Source organism: Chaetodon auriga, chromosome 9 (assembly GCF_051107435.1).
Source record: "Chaetodon auriga isolate fChaAug3 chromosome 9, fChaAug3.hap1, whole genome shotgun sequence".
In the NCBI taxonomy this organism is placed as follows: Eukaryota; Metazoa; Chordata; class Actinopteri; order Chaetodontiformes; family Chaetodontidae; genus Chaetodon; species Chaetodon auriga.
In genome coordinates this window covers 8,225,460-8,241,478 of record NC_135082.1, presented here as the reverse complement: position 1 = coordinate 8,241,478, position 16,019 = coordinate 8,225,460, and the positions used below count along the sequence as shown (strand labels likewise).

The following is a 16,019-nucleotide window of genomic DNA, read 5'->3' as shown; positions in this document are numbered from 1 at the left end:
TTTTGATAAAATCGAGCAAGTTCCAAAGTATGAATCAGACTTGAAGGTCAGACAGCCTCCTTTTTTGTGTTTGCAGAGTTTGGCATTCACAGGTGATATGTAGGCTGAAATATAAACTCAATCTGGAGTGCTGTTCTCGATCATATCATCGCCTCTTTGCCGGAAAAAAAATAGTTAAATTTTAAAATATGTAATTTTCATTGAGACAGACAATGTCAAAATAATAGTTGGTGCGAGTTACAGATGATGACATCATTTAAATAACATTCTGTGAATTTCAACAATTTTCTCTCCTGCTGTCGAATGGACCAGGCTTTTTGTTGTTGGAGAACCTGTGCTGATGTGGCCAGACAACAGTGCACAACAAACAAAATGTCCATCACACAATTTTGATTGTATCCCCTGACTTTACTCTCTCTCTCTTTCTCTCTCTCTGCAGTAGTGAGGAAGAGATGATGTCTTGGATCTTCCGGATAAACCTGGTGGCAGCTCTGTTCTCCGCTCCAGCCTTCCCTGCCGCCATCGGCTCCATGAAGAAATTCTGTCGGCCAATCCTGCCGTCCTCATCCACCAGACTCAACCAGGTACACACACACTCACACAGATGATGACGTGTTAGGAACAAGAGCATCTATCACACCCTGCTGGCCTGTGCTTTACTCTAGAAACACAATGTACCATTGTACAATAAATGTCTAGTTATGATCGATATTTTGTACATAATATAAAGTTCATCAATGCAGCATGCACCATCCTTCGACATTAAAAATCTCTACGCGGGGTCGGGGCGTTTTTACATATTCTATTTGTGTCCGCTTGCATCTGATTGGCTGTGTTGGGGGTCTTCTGGTTTTCCTCTGGCCTGTGATTGGTGCAGGAGGAGCAGCTGCTGAGTCATGAGAGCAAGCTGAAGCAGATGAGCCTGGAGCTGGAGGAGCACCGGAAAAACTCGCCCTCAGCCGACCCCAAAAGCCGAGAGTGGGAGGAGTTCCGGCTCAAAGAGCACTACCTCACGTACGAGGTACAGTCTTTAGACAGATTCAGTTAATTTGCCTGTTTCTTATTCTTATTTATTTATTTGTAAGTTAAAGGGCAGCTATGAGGCCAAAAAGCACGACAGATGGCCAGTGTCACTGCTGTTTTCCCTCCTTACCCATTCTATTTTAGTCCTTCATGTATGATGTTTCATTTAGATTTATTTATTTATATTTCCTTTGTAGCAAGGAGATCGTCCAGTTAGCACATATCAATTCTCATGATCACTCTTATCAGTTTATTTCATATGACTGAAATAATGTAAATAGATGGAGCTTATTTTTTTTAAGTGTCTTAAATTGTCAGTTCTTATTTTAGTGCCTCAATCAAGCAAAGTATAAAACCACCCCTCTCAAAATGAAAAATACGTTGTGAAGCTGGCAAAAGTAAAGCCCGTTCTGAAGTGTCAGACTGTCCAAACTCTTGTTTCATCTTCTTTTGATCTCCCTCTCCCTCTCCTCCTCCCCTCTCTCTGAGCAGAAGACTCGGTATGAGACGTACATCAGCCTCCTGCAGGCCAAAATCCGTGCAGAGACAGACGACCTTGAGAAGATCGAGGCCAGCGTGATGGGTGGCCTGATCATGGAGGGTGGCCTGGCCGGCCGTGAGTGCCACCTCCGCAAGACGCAGTCCTCCCCGTCCATCAGCCAGGCTCACGGCGGGCTGAATGGGAGGGCCGCTGCCCCAGGACAGAGGAGTTGAGGGGAGGAAGGAGGACCAGAGACCACAGCCCACAAAACAACATCCCTCCAAGCCAAACTAGCTTAATTCTCCAACTTCTTACTACGTTTATTTTATTTTTTGTTCATATTTCGTGTTTGGGCTCCTCCGTTCCTCCTGACCGTCACTATCCTTCCCAGAATTTATCAACCCTGATGATAAGTTTCTGTCCTTGAGCAATAGATGAAGAAGATGAAGAGCCCGCGCTTGATACCCGACAAGTGACCCCGCCAAACCTCAGTTCTTTGAACTTTTATTGCACATTGAAATGATCATAACTGTGATCACTATTTATAACAATATCATCAGTATTATTTTGACATGGAACTCAGAGCGATGCAGTCGTCTTTAGTTGAAATGTGTTTTTCGTTATGAGCAGGACTTTGAGTAATTTATAATGTGTTATTTTAAGGCCAGATAGAGAACAAAGAAAGACAGACTGGTTTGACTTTGTCCTCTCTGTCCTGTCCTTGTCCTGCAGTCCAGGAGTCAGGCAGTGATTCACATGGAGATGGTACTGCTGTAGCATTTTGGCCTTTTTTTTTTTCATTCATGTTTACACACCCAGCCTCTCGCAGGCGTGTGTACGGACCTACAGTACAGTATGGGTGGAGTGTGGTGTGTGAAGATGCAACATATCTGTCCCAGAGCTACAAAAACTCTCAAAAGAACTTCTCAGAAGGATCAAGTCCCTGCCATGTATAGCATATTTATTTATTTATTTAATTCCACAAACCTTTATTCACCCCAGGAAGGGTTTACACTGAGTGTGTTTGCTCTTTTCCAGCAGTTTCCTTCTTGACATTCACACAGTTACATGCATTTGTAAGTGTAAAGGAGCTGCCAAGTGGAACAGCAATGGTTTGAACTGTTCACTAAGCTGTTCCACCAGAGGAACTGGAGGTTGAGTGCCTTACTCAAGGGCACCTTGACACTAGTTGTTGAGGGATTTGGAGAGTGTTTGCCAGTCACTTGTCAGAGAGTCGCTTCTGTGATTTTTAAGCTGCCGCTACCCCAAATACTGATACGTATTCAATTACGCTGTTTTGTTTTTCCTTCAACTCAAATCTGAACCGGAGAGGATAACGTTATGTGACTAGATGAAAGCACTGTGCCATGTTTTGTTTTATCCCACAAACTACCCCTCTTATATCACGAAGGAGAGCACTGAGCTGAAAAGCTCATATGTAACAACATATGGTTGGGTGTGAAGTTTCTGAAGATCGAAATGAAGGGCAGTACAGCAAAGTGTGGGTGGGAGGCGTACCGTATGAGTGGGTCAGCTGGTGTGTGTGTGTGTGCGTGCGCGCGCGCCCGCGCGTGCATGCGTGCGTGTGTGTGTATGTGTGCGCATGCTCTTTTTAACTGGTTCCAGTTGGGATGTAGAAGCTGTAGGCAACGAGAAGATGTAAATATAGCAGGGTCATGCTTTTGTATGAAGACTTTATTGAGCATGTTTGGTGAGAAACAATCCAATGGCCTTCTGCTGAATAAGACTGCCATCACAATCAGGCCTGGATCTCTCAAAAGCATCTTCAGCACAAAGACAGCCATCATCCTCGTGACTAAAGATGTACCTTTACCTCTTCAAACACAAAATCTAACCCATCTATGTTCTGATTTACAACATGTTAAATGGACCTATCGTAGCTCGTTCAGCCTCTCATTGGGCATTGACCAGTACAGGCGTGTCCCTTCCACTGCCATCCTTCCTAACAGATGAAGATGTTTTTGAGAAAGCAGGCTCTGGCGTCCCTTAGACAGAGACTGGCTGATTGGAGAGTGTAGCAGCAGGACTGCTCCAGCTTATTGGCTAAAGTCAAGAAAGATGTCAGCATACTGGAGTGGAGAGGAAAACAGCATCAAAACAACTCCACCAGCAGAGTAGCCATCAAAACATCCTCCACATGGGTGAGGAGGAGGATTAGGAGAAAAGACTTGCTTTCTAAGAAGAAGAGATTGGTTTTCTGTGTAAGACCGCCTCTGCCAGCCAGGAACAGGCAAAACAGTCACCTGGCACGCATTTTTCCAAACAGAGGAACGCAACATATTAAGCCTGTTTCTCATGGGAAAGGACTTGCGTACTGTTGTGAGGAAGTGGGAATGTGGCGAGAGGGGGTGGCGGTACTGCTGTTTGTGAGCACCTTAATTGATCCCAAACCAACCACACACACTCATACACACCTTTTCTCTTTCTATGTAATTTGCTTATGACACAACTGTAGATCAGTGAACTTGGTGCCCCTCGCTCAGCCTCGGCATGGCACAGAAGCACGTCGACCTACCAGAGCTATGGACATCGACAGGATGAACAATCATACCTCTGGATGCAGTGCTTCTGTTGCTTTGTATATCATATTAATAGTGACTGATGGGGTCTACTATCATTTTGGGACTTGGCTGGAAACCTGAAATCCTGGAACCGGATCCTTGTACAGACCAAAATGCTGAAGTGGAGCTGAGTTTTCAGAGAGAAAGAACCATTTTATAAAGCTGTATTGTTAGGATAAATAATTGCTTTCTTACAGGGAGACTTCCCCTTATAGTCACTTTGGCTGTTGTGCTAACCATTGTTTCCCAATGTTCTAGGGTAGGCCTGTGCTGTAATATAGGATTGTGACGAAAAATATTTGTTGATTGTTATGTTTTATTTAAAAAATGACAACTTCGGCACTTTGATGTCAGCATTGGATCTGTCTTTTTGTTTGTATATTGGAACTGTTTTTTGACAGGATGCTCATACTATGTAAAGGACATATTTACTGAATATTTAGTCTGTGCTTCATAAAGTAAGCTTTTATACAGATGATTGCGTTGGTGATTTATTAACATTGTCAACGGATAGAAAAAGCCTTTCAGCGGTTTGCTAACCCGGGTGTCACTGACATCTTTGATATTCTTAATTTGTGTAATGGGAACACATTTTGTTCTTCATCTGTATAAAAAATTTACAACATGGGTAAATGCACTTTTTTTGGGGAAGATGGTAGAAATCTGTCTAGCCTGCAGTTAAGAGCTAAATTTGAAAGTTAGCACATTCGTCAAATCCAGTATAAAATAGCTGTTAACCAGACCAAAGCACTGAAGCACCCAACAGCACCGACAATAAACTGTCTGTGAGAACTTACAGTATTTATCCATCATGGAAACCTTTACAGTGAGTGTCTCAGCAGCAGCAAGTCAGAAGAGTGGATTCACAAAAAAGAGTGATTTGTTACAGTACACAACACACAGACTACATTAGCTTGACAAAAACACACAGTATGAATTCATGAGAATAAATCTAACTTTCATAGCTTGTGCAAAGCAATGCATGGAGCAGCTTCCAGTAAATGATGGTCTAACACAGAGCAGTACCAGCTCCCCATCCTCTGTTAATGCACCACGTCTTGAAGCCTTCCCTCAGGTGTCTCACAGTATTTCTCCAGCATCAGCAGACGTGTTGGAGAAGCTCAGCCACAGCAGCTGAGAAATGCTGATTTCATTTTCAACTCATGATACTGACTGCTGATACTTCTCAACAGTGTCAAATAGATAAGGCCATTATTATTATTATCATTGAGAAACAACTGATCTATAATTACCTTTATTGTTACAGCTGTTTAGCTGTTGATGAGCCGACAGTTCTCAGCCAATACTGGCAGCGCAAGATGTATGTATGTTGTATTTTTATTTTTTTTAGCATAATATCATAATGGACAATGCTGAGCCTTTTGTATGTGGTAATATATTACACAGTATGTATAGTTCAACACGTCATCAAATGGATGCTCTGTTCAGCTGTGAGTATATTAGTATACCCCAGGCCATAATAGCGTTCTGCTGTAGAAAAAACAAATATACCATATGATTTGCCCACCTATTAAAAAGTTGTTTTCTTTATCAATTGCTTCATCACAACTAACCAAATACATACATAATACGTGCCGACATCACCATTTTTTAAAAGCTGCGACCACCCTGATATTACTCACCCTGAACTACCTTTTTATTGTGATTTATGGTAGAAGAGGTTCAATAATGAGGGTTCTTGGAATTAGCATTGCTCCACATTTTACACAAAATATGCAGTAATTTGTCTTGGGGACGTGAAAAAACCCTCATACTGTCTCTGCAATGTGGAAGTGGAACAGGGAAGTGGCCCAGCTAACATGGCTTGATACCTCACCATATTAAAAATAAGGGGGGGGGGGGGGGGGGGCACAAGATGAGTATACAACATATGCATACTTGATAATGTGTCTTCAGTGACACGGTTCATGCCTGATGAATTTTCTGAAGCTACCACAGTGTTTAAAAATGGACATGAATCCATTAACAAAACAACAACAACAACAACAACAACAACAACAACACAGCCCAAATACAAGAGCCAACAGATAAACCCCAAATGTACTTAAATCTAATTTGACATTCAGTTCCCCTCAGGCTGTAATTGCATTAGTTTGATATCGAACAGACGAATGCAAAAAGGCCACACAGTTGAAAAAGCAGGGACTGTACTTTTCAAATGAGACAGTGTTCATGTTTTACCACTGTGCTGCTGCCAGTTTAATACAGCACAGTACCAATTTAAATCAGCCCGTTATGTCAGGAAAGTCACTCCTGGAAGCTTTTATGAACAAAGCATGTCCGTGCATTATTGAACAGTCTAAATGATACCATGAACTAAAATTTATTTTATGGCTAAAATTTCACTTTAGCGATGAATCATCTTAAAATGTTAGCCTGTTTGTTGCCACTACGCCCACTGTTCACAACACGGACCGAAAATCTGCTGGTTGTAATGTTTGGTTCACAATAGCTGAGAACTGAACGCAAGGCGCCGTCACTTTATTGCTTTTGGTGCACTGACCTGTTGCTGATAGCACACTGAAACATTCTCACCTGGCCGATAACAGTTAATACTGTTCTGTCAACAGCGTGTCGTCTTTCCTGCTGTGGCAACAATCTGGCACTCTACCTTTGATTTCCACATGGAAGTCACGAGCAGGTGAATGGAGCCCTGTTTCAGATCTGATCTCTGTATCCATCCACTGTCTTTACTCTCATTTTAGTATCAATACAGTGCCTGCGCTCTGTGGTGTGATACACGTATCAAACAGTCTTCATTGATGGCCATTTGAACTTTTTTTCAATATTCAGCTGACAGATAATGGATGTTTTAATATTTCCCTTTTCATTTTAATTCTACTTATTGAGCTGATCCCGGCTAAAAATGATAAGCTGCAGCATTGAGACAGTTGTGCAGAGACAGGGACGTGTGGAATGACTTTTTATTGCGCGATTAGTCATTTTTCAGACAACAACGCTCCCCCAACATTAAAACAAACAGCAATGTACAAAACAGCACACCTCTTCTTTTTTTTTTTGCCATCAACGGAAATTTAATAAGGTAGTGAGAGTACATAACAGAAAGTAATGAAGTGTAAGGACGCGAGTTATGATGATGTTGAGATGTTTAGGATGAGCTTGATGTCAAAGCCAAAGTAAGCACCATCGTCATGTAGTCAGGAAAGGCCATATTTCAGTAAGAAATATTCTAGAAGGGGTGAGGAGAGGTTAAACATGATACAAGAGGGTTGTTATCACAGTTTTCAGACATTTTACCAACTAAAAAAAAGAACAATATCGGTGTAGCACTACTTTATCATGCAATTTACTTTAGTAAACCTTCTGACACACAGACAAAATATACTTCAATAAGTAGAACTCAATACATCTCTGTCCAGCAATAGTCACAAAGCCTGTAATTTATACTCTTTGAATGTGAGATCCCTATCAAAAATAATATGCAGATTTTTATTTTTCTTAATATATCTAAAGTGCAAGTATTTATCCATTTTTATTCAATGCTTTCTGTAAGTATAAAATACAAAGGAAAAAAACAGCAATATGTTTTTCCTGTTTACATGTTATATTTTTCTGAAAGGAGGAGCATCATATATAACAAACCATATATATATATATACACACACACACGCCACAGATAAAATATTTTTGAAAGATACAACATATTATCTCATATGGGGATGGTAAAGGGATTTAGACCAAACGGTGACATGGGATATGTTCATTGTGCATTGACCCCACCCCTTAAAATCCAGGATCCATTTCCCAACATCTTCAAAACATCTGAAAGAATGTCTTTAGATCTATACACAGTAGCCTATACAGTCTGCAAACATGATGGACCCTACTACTCTGTGCATGTGCAAACAGAAGACGTGCTGAATGAGCTCCTCTGTCGGTGGTTTGTGATGAGTCATATAGTGCTTGGCTTTGACCAGAGGCTGCGATTGGCTGCGTGATTAACCAGGAACTCTGAATGGCCAATGAAAGACTACAACACTGAAACCAGAAACAGAGCAGATTTGGTTGTCTGGAACACCTTATGGAAGTTCAGTCTGTTTTCATTTGGCAGAGGCAGGTCGCCGCCACCCACACGTCAATTGCGGAAGTTTGCCGTTACAGGTCGCGTACATGTGGCTGCTCGGATGCAGTCGGAAACATGAACAATCTCCCGTTCAAGACGGCAGGAGCAAGCAGATGAAACCTACAGCTGGAGCCATCATAGCAATCTGACTTTGAGTGCATGCAACAAGTAGCTACTGCTGCACTTCTGAGTTACACCTACTATTACATTTGTCTTGTCTTCCCATCAGTTGCAACGTGTAAGGAATGGTCTGGTCACGTATCGTGTGAGCAACAAAAAAAAATAAGCTCTTTGAAATCAAATTTGACAGGACAAACGCTGCAGCACGAACAGACAAAAGGCAGGATAACATTAGGGATTGCTACGATGGCTACTGCTGTATAATAAATCAAAACACGATTCTTGTCGGTGCAGTTTCAACAGTTTCAGTGCACCATCATCCATGCACGCTGAACTTAGCCAGAGCCACGGAGGACAGCACGCTGACTCCTCACACAGAAAACAAGACGAAAAACATCTGCCTACCATTTTGCATGTGAGTCCCAGAAATGGATGACCGTGTAACGTGGGCACAACATGGCTGCAAGGTCACTCCGGGTTTTGCTTTGACACAGGGTGAGCTTTCATAAACTGAGAAATCAGATTTAATCACACTGTTTTCAGCAAAATCACAAGTGTCCCCCCCCCACCCCCACCCCCGTAACTCAGCTACGACCCAAAATGGACGAGTCATGTTTCACAACTGAATCATTCTGCACTAAAAACACAACTGACCCAGTAGCACCAGGCGATTACAGTCTGTAACAGAACAACACGACTCGTCTCTTAATCTTTAAGAAAATGTGCGCGTTTCACAGAGTGAGGCATTCACAAAGTGAACTCTATGAGCAGGTTCACGCTCTCCTTATATTTGGCCATTAGAGAAAGAGAAGAAAAAAAAAAGAGAAGAAAAGTGTTGTATTTCCAGTCTTCATGTAGCATTAGCCTCCTGGAGGCCTAAATTCAGCCAAGCTAAAGCTAGAACACTTTGGGGAATCAGTGCTGTATCACAACAGACAGTCCAGATGCACGTTGAAGTCAAGATGAACTCAGAGTGACCTCAGATGTGCTTTGCTGGGCACATAGTCATAGGTGGCTTGTACGTGTGTTTAATGGAAATGGGCTTTTTAGAATTCACAGGGCAGTGTGAGGAAATATAGTCATCTCTGCAAGAGGGGGACGAGATTCCCTGTACTTCTCCAAAACAGAGAGAAAAGTCCGAACCGGGTCTGTCTGACAGCCGGGTCAGTAGGTCGTGGTAGGCTGCTGCTGGTAAGCCCCCACAGTGCAGTGCCAGGCTTCATCAGGCCTCTCATCAACACTCGGACACAAACCTGGGCCAAAACATCCTGTGTGGAACAGATGGCATTTACTGGAACATTTTTCTTGGCTCTGTTGCCACAGGCATAACCAATCAAACAAAGATCAACTTTTTAAAGCAAGAATTCAACAGGACTTCTCATAGCGTCACAGCCCAGGTGTGCGTTGGGGAATTCGGCTTCAGTCTAGCCTCATCTATCCCACATGTCTGGCAGGCCCAGGCTGTAACTACATTAGCAGCTTTTCTCTAGCTGAGGCCTCTAAAGCTGCGGCCCATGCAGTCTGTATTTCCCCTTCATGCCACCTAGGCAGCACGCCGCTCTGAAAAGGCCTGTGACCAGACTCAGCGGCGTTAGCTGTTGCAGGCCAGCCTGCTTTAAACAAAGCTGATGGGTGAACGAACCACTCGGAGCACATCGACTGTCAACGAGCACTTCACCGTAAGCCTAGAGGTCGATGGGGTCAAAGAGAAGGAGTGGACTGTGTGTCTGACAGAGTGTATTTGCTGCACAGGCAAAGAGCCAGGACCCTTTTTTTTAAGCTCTGAATCCCGAGCGGGGAAGAGGAGCAGACCTGAGATCAGAGTCTGCCCGTATCAGAGAGAGGGATTGTGATCCTCATTGTAAAAACAACTACAAACTCCTCTGTCCTTTGGGTCTGCTGTGGCCGATCACTATCGCCCTAACTCAAGTGAAACCGCAGACAAGCCAAAGTCAAATCGGAGTTCACCTGTCCTGCAGTCGGCAGTCCCAGGCGAGAGAGGGGTCGCGCTCAGGCTCCAAACACACAGTTTCCTGGCTTCTAATGACAGGAGGCCTTGTGCAGTTCTAGACACCATTCAAAATACTTTAGAGGCCTCCCAAACACTCAGATAGCAACAAGAGGCCTTAGCAGGGAGAGACTGCATATGTGTGTGTGTGTGTGTGTGTGTGTGTGTGTGTGTGTGTGTGTGTGTCAGCCACCCCTGGACCCAAGCGCCAAGATACTATTCAACTTCAGTGTAAGCCACTGCAGAGAGGCTGACACGGAGATAGAGGTTGTTGACTGTCTGCGATGTGTGTGTGTGTGTGTGTGTGTGTGTGTGTGTGTGTGTGTGTGTGTGCGTGTGTGGGGAGGGACGAGGGGGGAAAGAGTTTCTCTCTGAGGTGACTCCATAAGGGGACATAAAACACCCGAACTAGTCTACATGCACTGATAGACGGACAAGGCAGCCTACTGGTTTACAGAACGTGACAGGAAAAAAATACCTCACTACTAGTCTGACTTTTTTCCCACTTTGAAGCAAGTGCTTGAGAAGAAAGACTTCACATTTCGGAAATATAATGCAGATGCATCAACCTCATCGTCATGCTTTCAAATATCAACTAGCCTATACATTTTTGCGTCTTTTAATAGTCTATACACGTGATACAATGCCGCTATTGGCACGTACACAATATTGCACACTAATATGAAATGTCCTACGCTGGTCAGTCCTCTCAGCCCGGGAGGGAGAAACCCGACGTGTTTCGGACAACATAACGTGGAGAAAAGAACTTTGAAGGAAAAAAAAAAAAAAAGAGCATCAGAATAAAAATAATGCAAAAGTGAACGGCGAGGCCCCCATGGAGCGATCAAGGGGCTGTAGCACCATAAAGAGATAGATACTGCCTTGGCCCTGCACTGATAGGCCTCTACATCCACTGAACTGCACTCAGACTGACGGCATGGGACCGGCCGGCTGGCCTGCCTGGCTCTTTAACAGCATCCATCTCAGCTCTGACGAATAGCCTCATCCAGTTGCTCCTGATTTTGTTTTTGTTTTGTTTTTTTTTCTCCTTACAACATGGTGCATATGGTGTGCAAAGCCACCCGTAACATCTCCAGATGAATCTCCATGGGGTCCACTGAGGGTCAAACCCAGCGCTGCAAGAGGTGGTACATCCTGGGTCTTTCTCCTGTTCCAGGGAGACACATCTCTACTCTGTCGGAGGCCACCAGGCCAGGGGTGCTGCTAGGGATTCTGGACTCCAGGGTGCCATGCTGGCCCCCTCTCCCCCACACCGCCAAAGTGTAGGTAAGGCAGCACCCCATCTTTCTGAAGGAGCAGCTCGGAGCTCTGTTTCTGCCCACTACCACTGCTGGCCCCCAAACTCCCAGCAGCCTTTCAGCGTACTTTTGCTGTTGCCACCCATGCTCCCTGCACCGCAGGGGTGTGAATCCCGCAGCCCTGGTGAGTATATATTTCGGCCTACATAACAGCACTCGTAAATGAAAACGTACAGCGGTCGAGGTCACAGACCATCCACGTGAGAACACGTAAACGAGTGGAGTGTATAAGGCACGGGTCGTAATGACGTCAGAGAGGATGCGTTGCCTCGCCGCGCGCTGCGCTGACGCGTCTCTATTTTTTTTGTTTTTTGTTTTGTTTGTTTCCGCGCCTCGCGCTCCCACAAGTGGACCTCATCCTTTTGCATCCCCCGCCCTCCCCCCCACCCCTCCCCAAGAGGAAAAAACAACAAAGTAACAGAAAGAATAAACGTAACCCACAGAAAACGTGGGTGTCTTAATAAGGATTTTTTTTACAGCTGATTCACAAAATCATAATTAGTACATCTAAGTTAGCACTTTTTTCATTTAAGTTTATATGGACATGGTGCAAGAGGGTTGATATTCAATATAGTAGCTCAGAGATAGATTTGTCCCATTTGTTTGAGGCGCACAAAATAGGCTGTTTACCTTTGAGTCTCAGCATTTCCAGAACGGCATGATAGAAATGCTTTTATTAGCCTACAAGGTTTTAGGTCAAATTAAAGACTATAGCCTACTTTGCCAAACTTCTTTTCAAAACATGAGCCTACACGCATGCTGACAGGTGTTTACAGGCCTGCAGTGCTGCGTTCTGCAGTTCATACACTTTTAGAGCGCTTTCATATTTATTCTGCGTACCTTTATAATAAACTATACATCTGGTATCAGATTTTGGTTTCATAAAGTCCATAATATATTCTCTTTGTGCTGATGTCAAATATTCGTTCTACATGAAGACTGTCATTTTATATAGTAGACCTCTGGTTTTAAGTTCGATTAAATCTTAGCATATGACCAGTTTGAAAACATTTAAACATTTCTCTTTTTCTCGAAATAGCTTTGATGTGTGCAAAATCTGTCGTTTGATAGAGATATAAACACTCTGTTCATTGTCATTTAAATCAAGTAGGAAACAGTTCATATCTTACAGTTCAATCCTTGATAGCAGCGGCTTACTGTTACATGGGTGGTAAGTGGAGTGACATCCAGTAAAATGAGCGAGGAGACAGCAGAGGTGCTGCCATGTCTGTGGAGGTTGTGTGTGTGGGGTGATTCCCTTGGAAATTCTCTTCCTATTTTACAGTTAAAGTCTGGTTTTCTCCCAGAGTTCAGTTTTGTCTTTGCTGTTTCGTTTCGGCTCTCTTAAAATCCGCGTCAGTCATCGTCGCCGTCATCTCCGCCGTGCGGGCCCTCAGGTAGCAGTTCGGAGGCCCGTTTCTCTCTACTCCTCTCCTGGATCTTCCTCATCTCCTCCGCGTATTTACAGAAGGTGTTGCCGAATTTGGACCACACTTTGCACGGAACCGTGATGGAGTTCCGGTACGTGGGCTTCACCTCGCTGACCCGCATGAAGACCCCGTACTTATTGGAGCCCACGTCGAAGAAGAAGCGCTTGTTGTCGACCGTGAGCGAGGTGCCCTCCGGGAGCTCCGCCGGCTCCTCGTCCACGCCGTAGTCGTCAATGAGTTTGGCCAAAGCGTCGCGGAACTCGATGAGACCCTGCGCCGGCAGAGCGATGGTCTGGCCTTGCGCGCTTCCCAATCCGGGCCCCCGATTAACGGTCTGTCGGATCCTCAGGAACCGCCCCCTCTGGTTCTCTTTCAGATCCATGTAATATTTCCGATTCTCCCGCACCAGGAATTCGCTCTTGAGCGCCCGCCGGGGCTCATCCTGCACCATGTCCGGGTTGGTCGGGCCCAGCTGGGCGTAATGTTCGATAAAGTCACCGAGATAATCGCGGAACTCCACGGCGACCGACATGGAGAGAGTGAGGCGGCTCTTGTTTCCCCCAGCCCCGACCTCGGCTATCTTTAGGAAGCGGCCTTTAACATTCTGCTTCACGTCAAGGTAGAAGCGCTTGTTCTGGATGTCGACGCGCTTGGAGGCGAGCTCCTCGGTGTCGTGCTGCAGCCGGGACATGGCGCCCATCGCACCCGGGGGCAGCGAGCCGGGGCCTGCGGTGGGCCCTCCGTGGTCACTGCCACTGTCTCTGTCCGCCATGATGCAGCCTCCCTGCTTTACCTTCCACCGTCTCCCTCTGCCTGCTGCAACCTCGACTGCCCGTCAAACCACTCCGCCGCTCTATCGCGAGACGTGAGAGGAGAAGAGGATGAAAAAATGAAAGCAACTGTAGTTAGTGTTACTGTAGTACTCCGAGCGGGCTGCGTTCAAGACACTCGCCCCGTCTTTGCAACGTTTCACAGAATCCTCACTTCAGCCTTCAGCGTAGCCCATTATTGCAACCGAAAGTTAACCCCCACCCACGTGAGCCTAAAACATTGCAGTACTGACACCAACCTACATAGATAGATAGAGAGAGAGATAGATGGATACATCACACCTGTCCAGTAAAAGTAATAGATGGCAGAACAGGAACAAAAGTCATATCTGATGGTGACTGCTTTGTGCGTTGGGTGTTTCAGCACCATGGACAGTCGTTTAGGGCTTTCAGAACCATGGACAGCGGACCCGGACAGTCCCTGTGGAAGGAGACACACTCACACAGAGGGGGAGTGTGGTGGAAGGGAAATTTCTGAATGAATAGATAATAGCAGTGTGGGAGTTTGAGGGACGGGGCTCATACACTGTGAAGCTTCATGAATCATTGCCCTATGACTGGATTGGACTCACACATAGAGAGAGAGAGAAAAAAATCTGGGAATTCACACACAATAAGTTTATATACAAAGTAGAAACTCTTCTAAATAGGCTTTACTTTTTTGAAATTATAATTGTTTATTGTGTAATGATAATTTACAATTCTTGTGATTTTGGTTTGTCTAGTTAATTTCTCCTCATTTCAGATGAGATTTTGTTTTGTTTTTCCATTTGCTTATATTGTTTCAACATTTGTTAAAATTTGACTCAGTTCTGCTGTTATAGGTCATATAAGGTACAGCAACAGAGAAACATCCCAGGGGAAGATGTTCGGTCTGCAGCCATCATGGTCCCAGAGGGGCAGAGCAGACCTCAAGTAGAAGAATGATGCAGGGAATTTGGTGGATGTTGAGCGGATAACAGCTAGATGGCATTAGGAGGCTGTGGAATAATAATAATTATTACATTATTTGTGTATTGTGTATATATTGTGGAACAGACTTTTTAAGGACATGTGTGAAATGAGAACATGTCCTGCAGCACATTCTCCTCACTGTATCAGTCGACATATGACAAAGAAAATCACTCTGTGGCCCAAATAATGATTCTTTTAAAACTCACAAGCTGCACACATGCCTCCATATGATTAAAGGTCCTACCGTTGATTTAACCCCACAAATGAGTTTGGTGATCTGGAAGAAGGGGGGTCAACGTGGAATAGACAGGTGGGCCGAAATATTTTAAGCACATGCCCAGTCAATTCCATTGTGGTTTGAGCAGATATATCACTGGTATCTATTTTTCAGAGCCATGTATGGGCATACAAACAGATGGGATTTGAGTTTGCTCGTGAGTATTGCTAGCGATGTAGAAATTGAGAGACTGCAAAGAGGAAATCTGGGACAATTGTACAAAGATTGTGCATATTAACTGTAACAGGAAAAGCTGCTCTGTCATGAGAGCATTATTCTGACAGCAAGCCTATCATGAGAGGCCGATCGAGGTAACCTCATCAACATCCTGCTGAAATGCAACTGCATTACCAAAAGCAGACCCTCTGTTAATTCAAGGCCCATTTAATTGTCATAGTGCACCACAGGGCTGTACAGTGAATGTAAGTTTAGTTCCTTTATGTTGCGGAAGAAAGATAATTTTTATGGTGGATTGTGTGGCCTGAGTTGAGCAGTCTTACAGCCAGAGGAAATTCCTGCAGGGTCTGCGAGTATCAGGGGAATCATGGAGGTGACAGTGGTGACAGTCCTCCCAGGGTCAGTCAGCAGGAATCGGCTTTACTCCCCTTCGCTTTGTCAACGAATGATTTGCTTTCAAGGCTAATTTGGAAATTCTTAAATTGTGTGTGAGGTCTTTGAATGGGGGCTGTAATGAATGCACGAGTGTTTGAATGCATGAAGGAGAGACAGATCGGTGAATGGGTGGGCAGTGGGCGGAGAGGTTAAGAGGTGTGGGTGTGTCCCTTGATGAAGGGCTGTATTTCCCTGTTGAAATGCTGCGGTGATCCCCAAACTGAAGAAGCAATCCCAGTAATGTGGAACCATCAACATTTGACTAAGAAAAGATAAAT

At 44.4% G+C, this 16,019-nt stretch overlaps 2 protein-coding genes across 3 annotated transcripts in view; one reads left to right on the top strand and one right to left on the bottom strand.

Annotated features, from left to right (window-relative positions):
- Positions 1-4,559, top strand: part of psd2 (pleckstrin and Sec7 domain containing 2) — a 34,016-nt gene extending 29,457 nt beyond the window's left edge. For both annotated transcript variants that reach the window (XM_076739014.1, XM_076739015.1), the window contains 3 exons: positions 440-584; positions 878-1,021; positions 1,516-4,559. In XM_076739014.1, coding sequence (XP_076595129.1) covers positions 440-584; positions 878-1,021; positions 1,516-1,737 — 511 coding nt within the window. In that variant the 3' untranslated portion in view covers positions 1,738-4,559. The remainder of the gene's footprint in view (positions 1-439; positions 585-877; positions 1,022-1,515) is intronic.
- A 2,455-nt stretch (positions 4,560-7,014) lies between these two features.
- On the bottom strand, positions 7,015-13,926 carry purab (purine-rich element binding protein Ab). Its single transcript, XM_076738953.1, has one exon. It carries the CDS (start codon positions 13,838-13,840, stop codon positions 12,995-12,997), a length of 846 nt encoding a protein of 281 aa, XP_076595068.1. The 5' UTR covers positions 13,841-13,926; the 3' UTR covers positions 7,015-12,994.
- Positions 13,927-16,019: the final 2,093 nt, after the last annotated feature.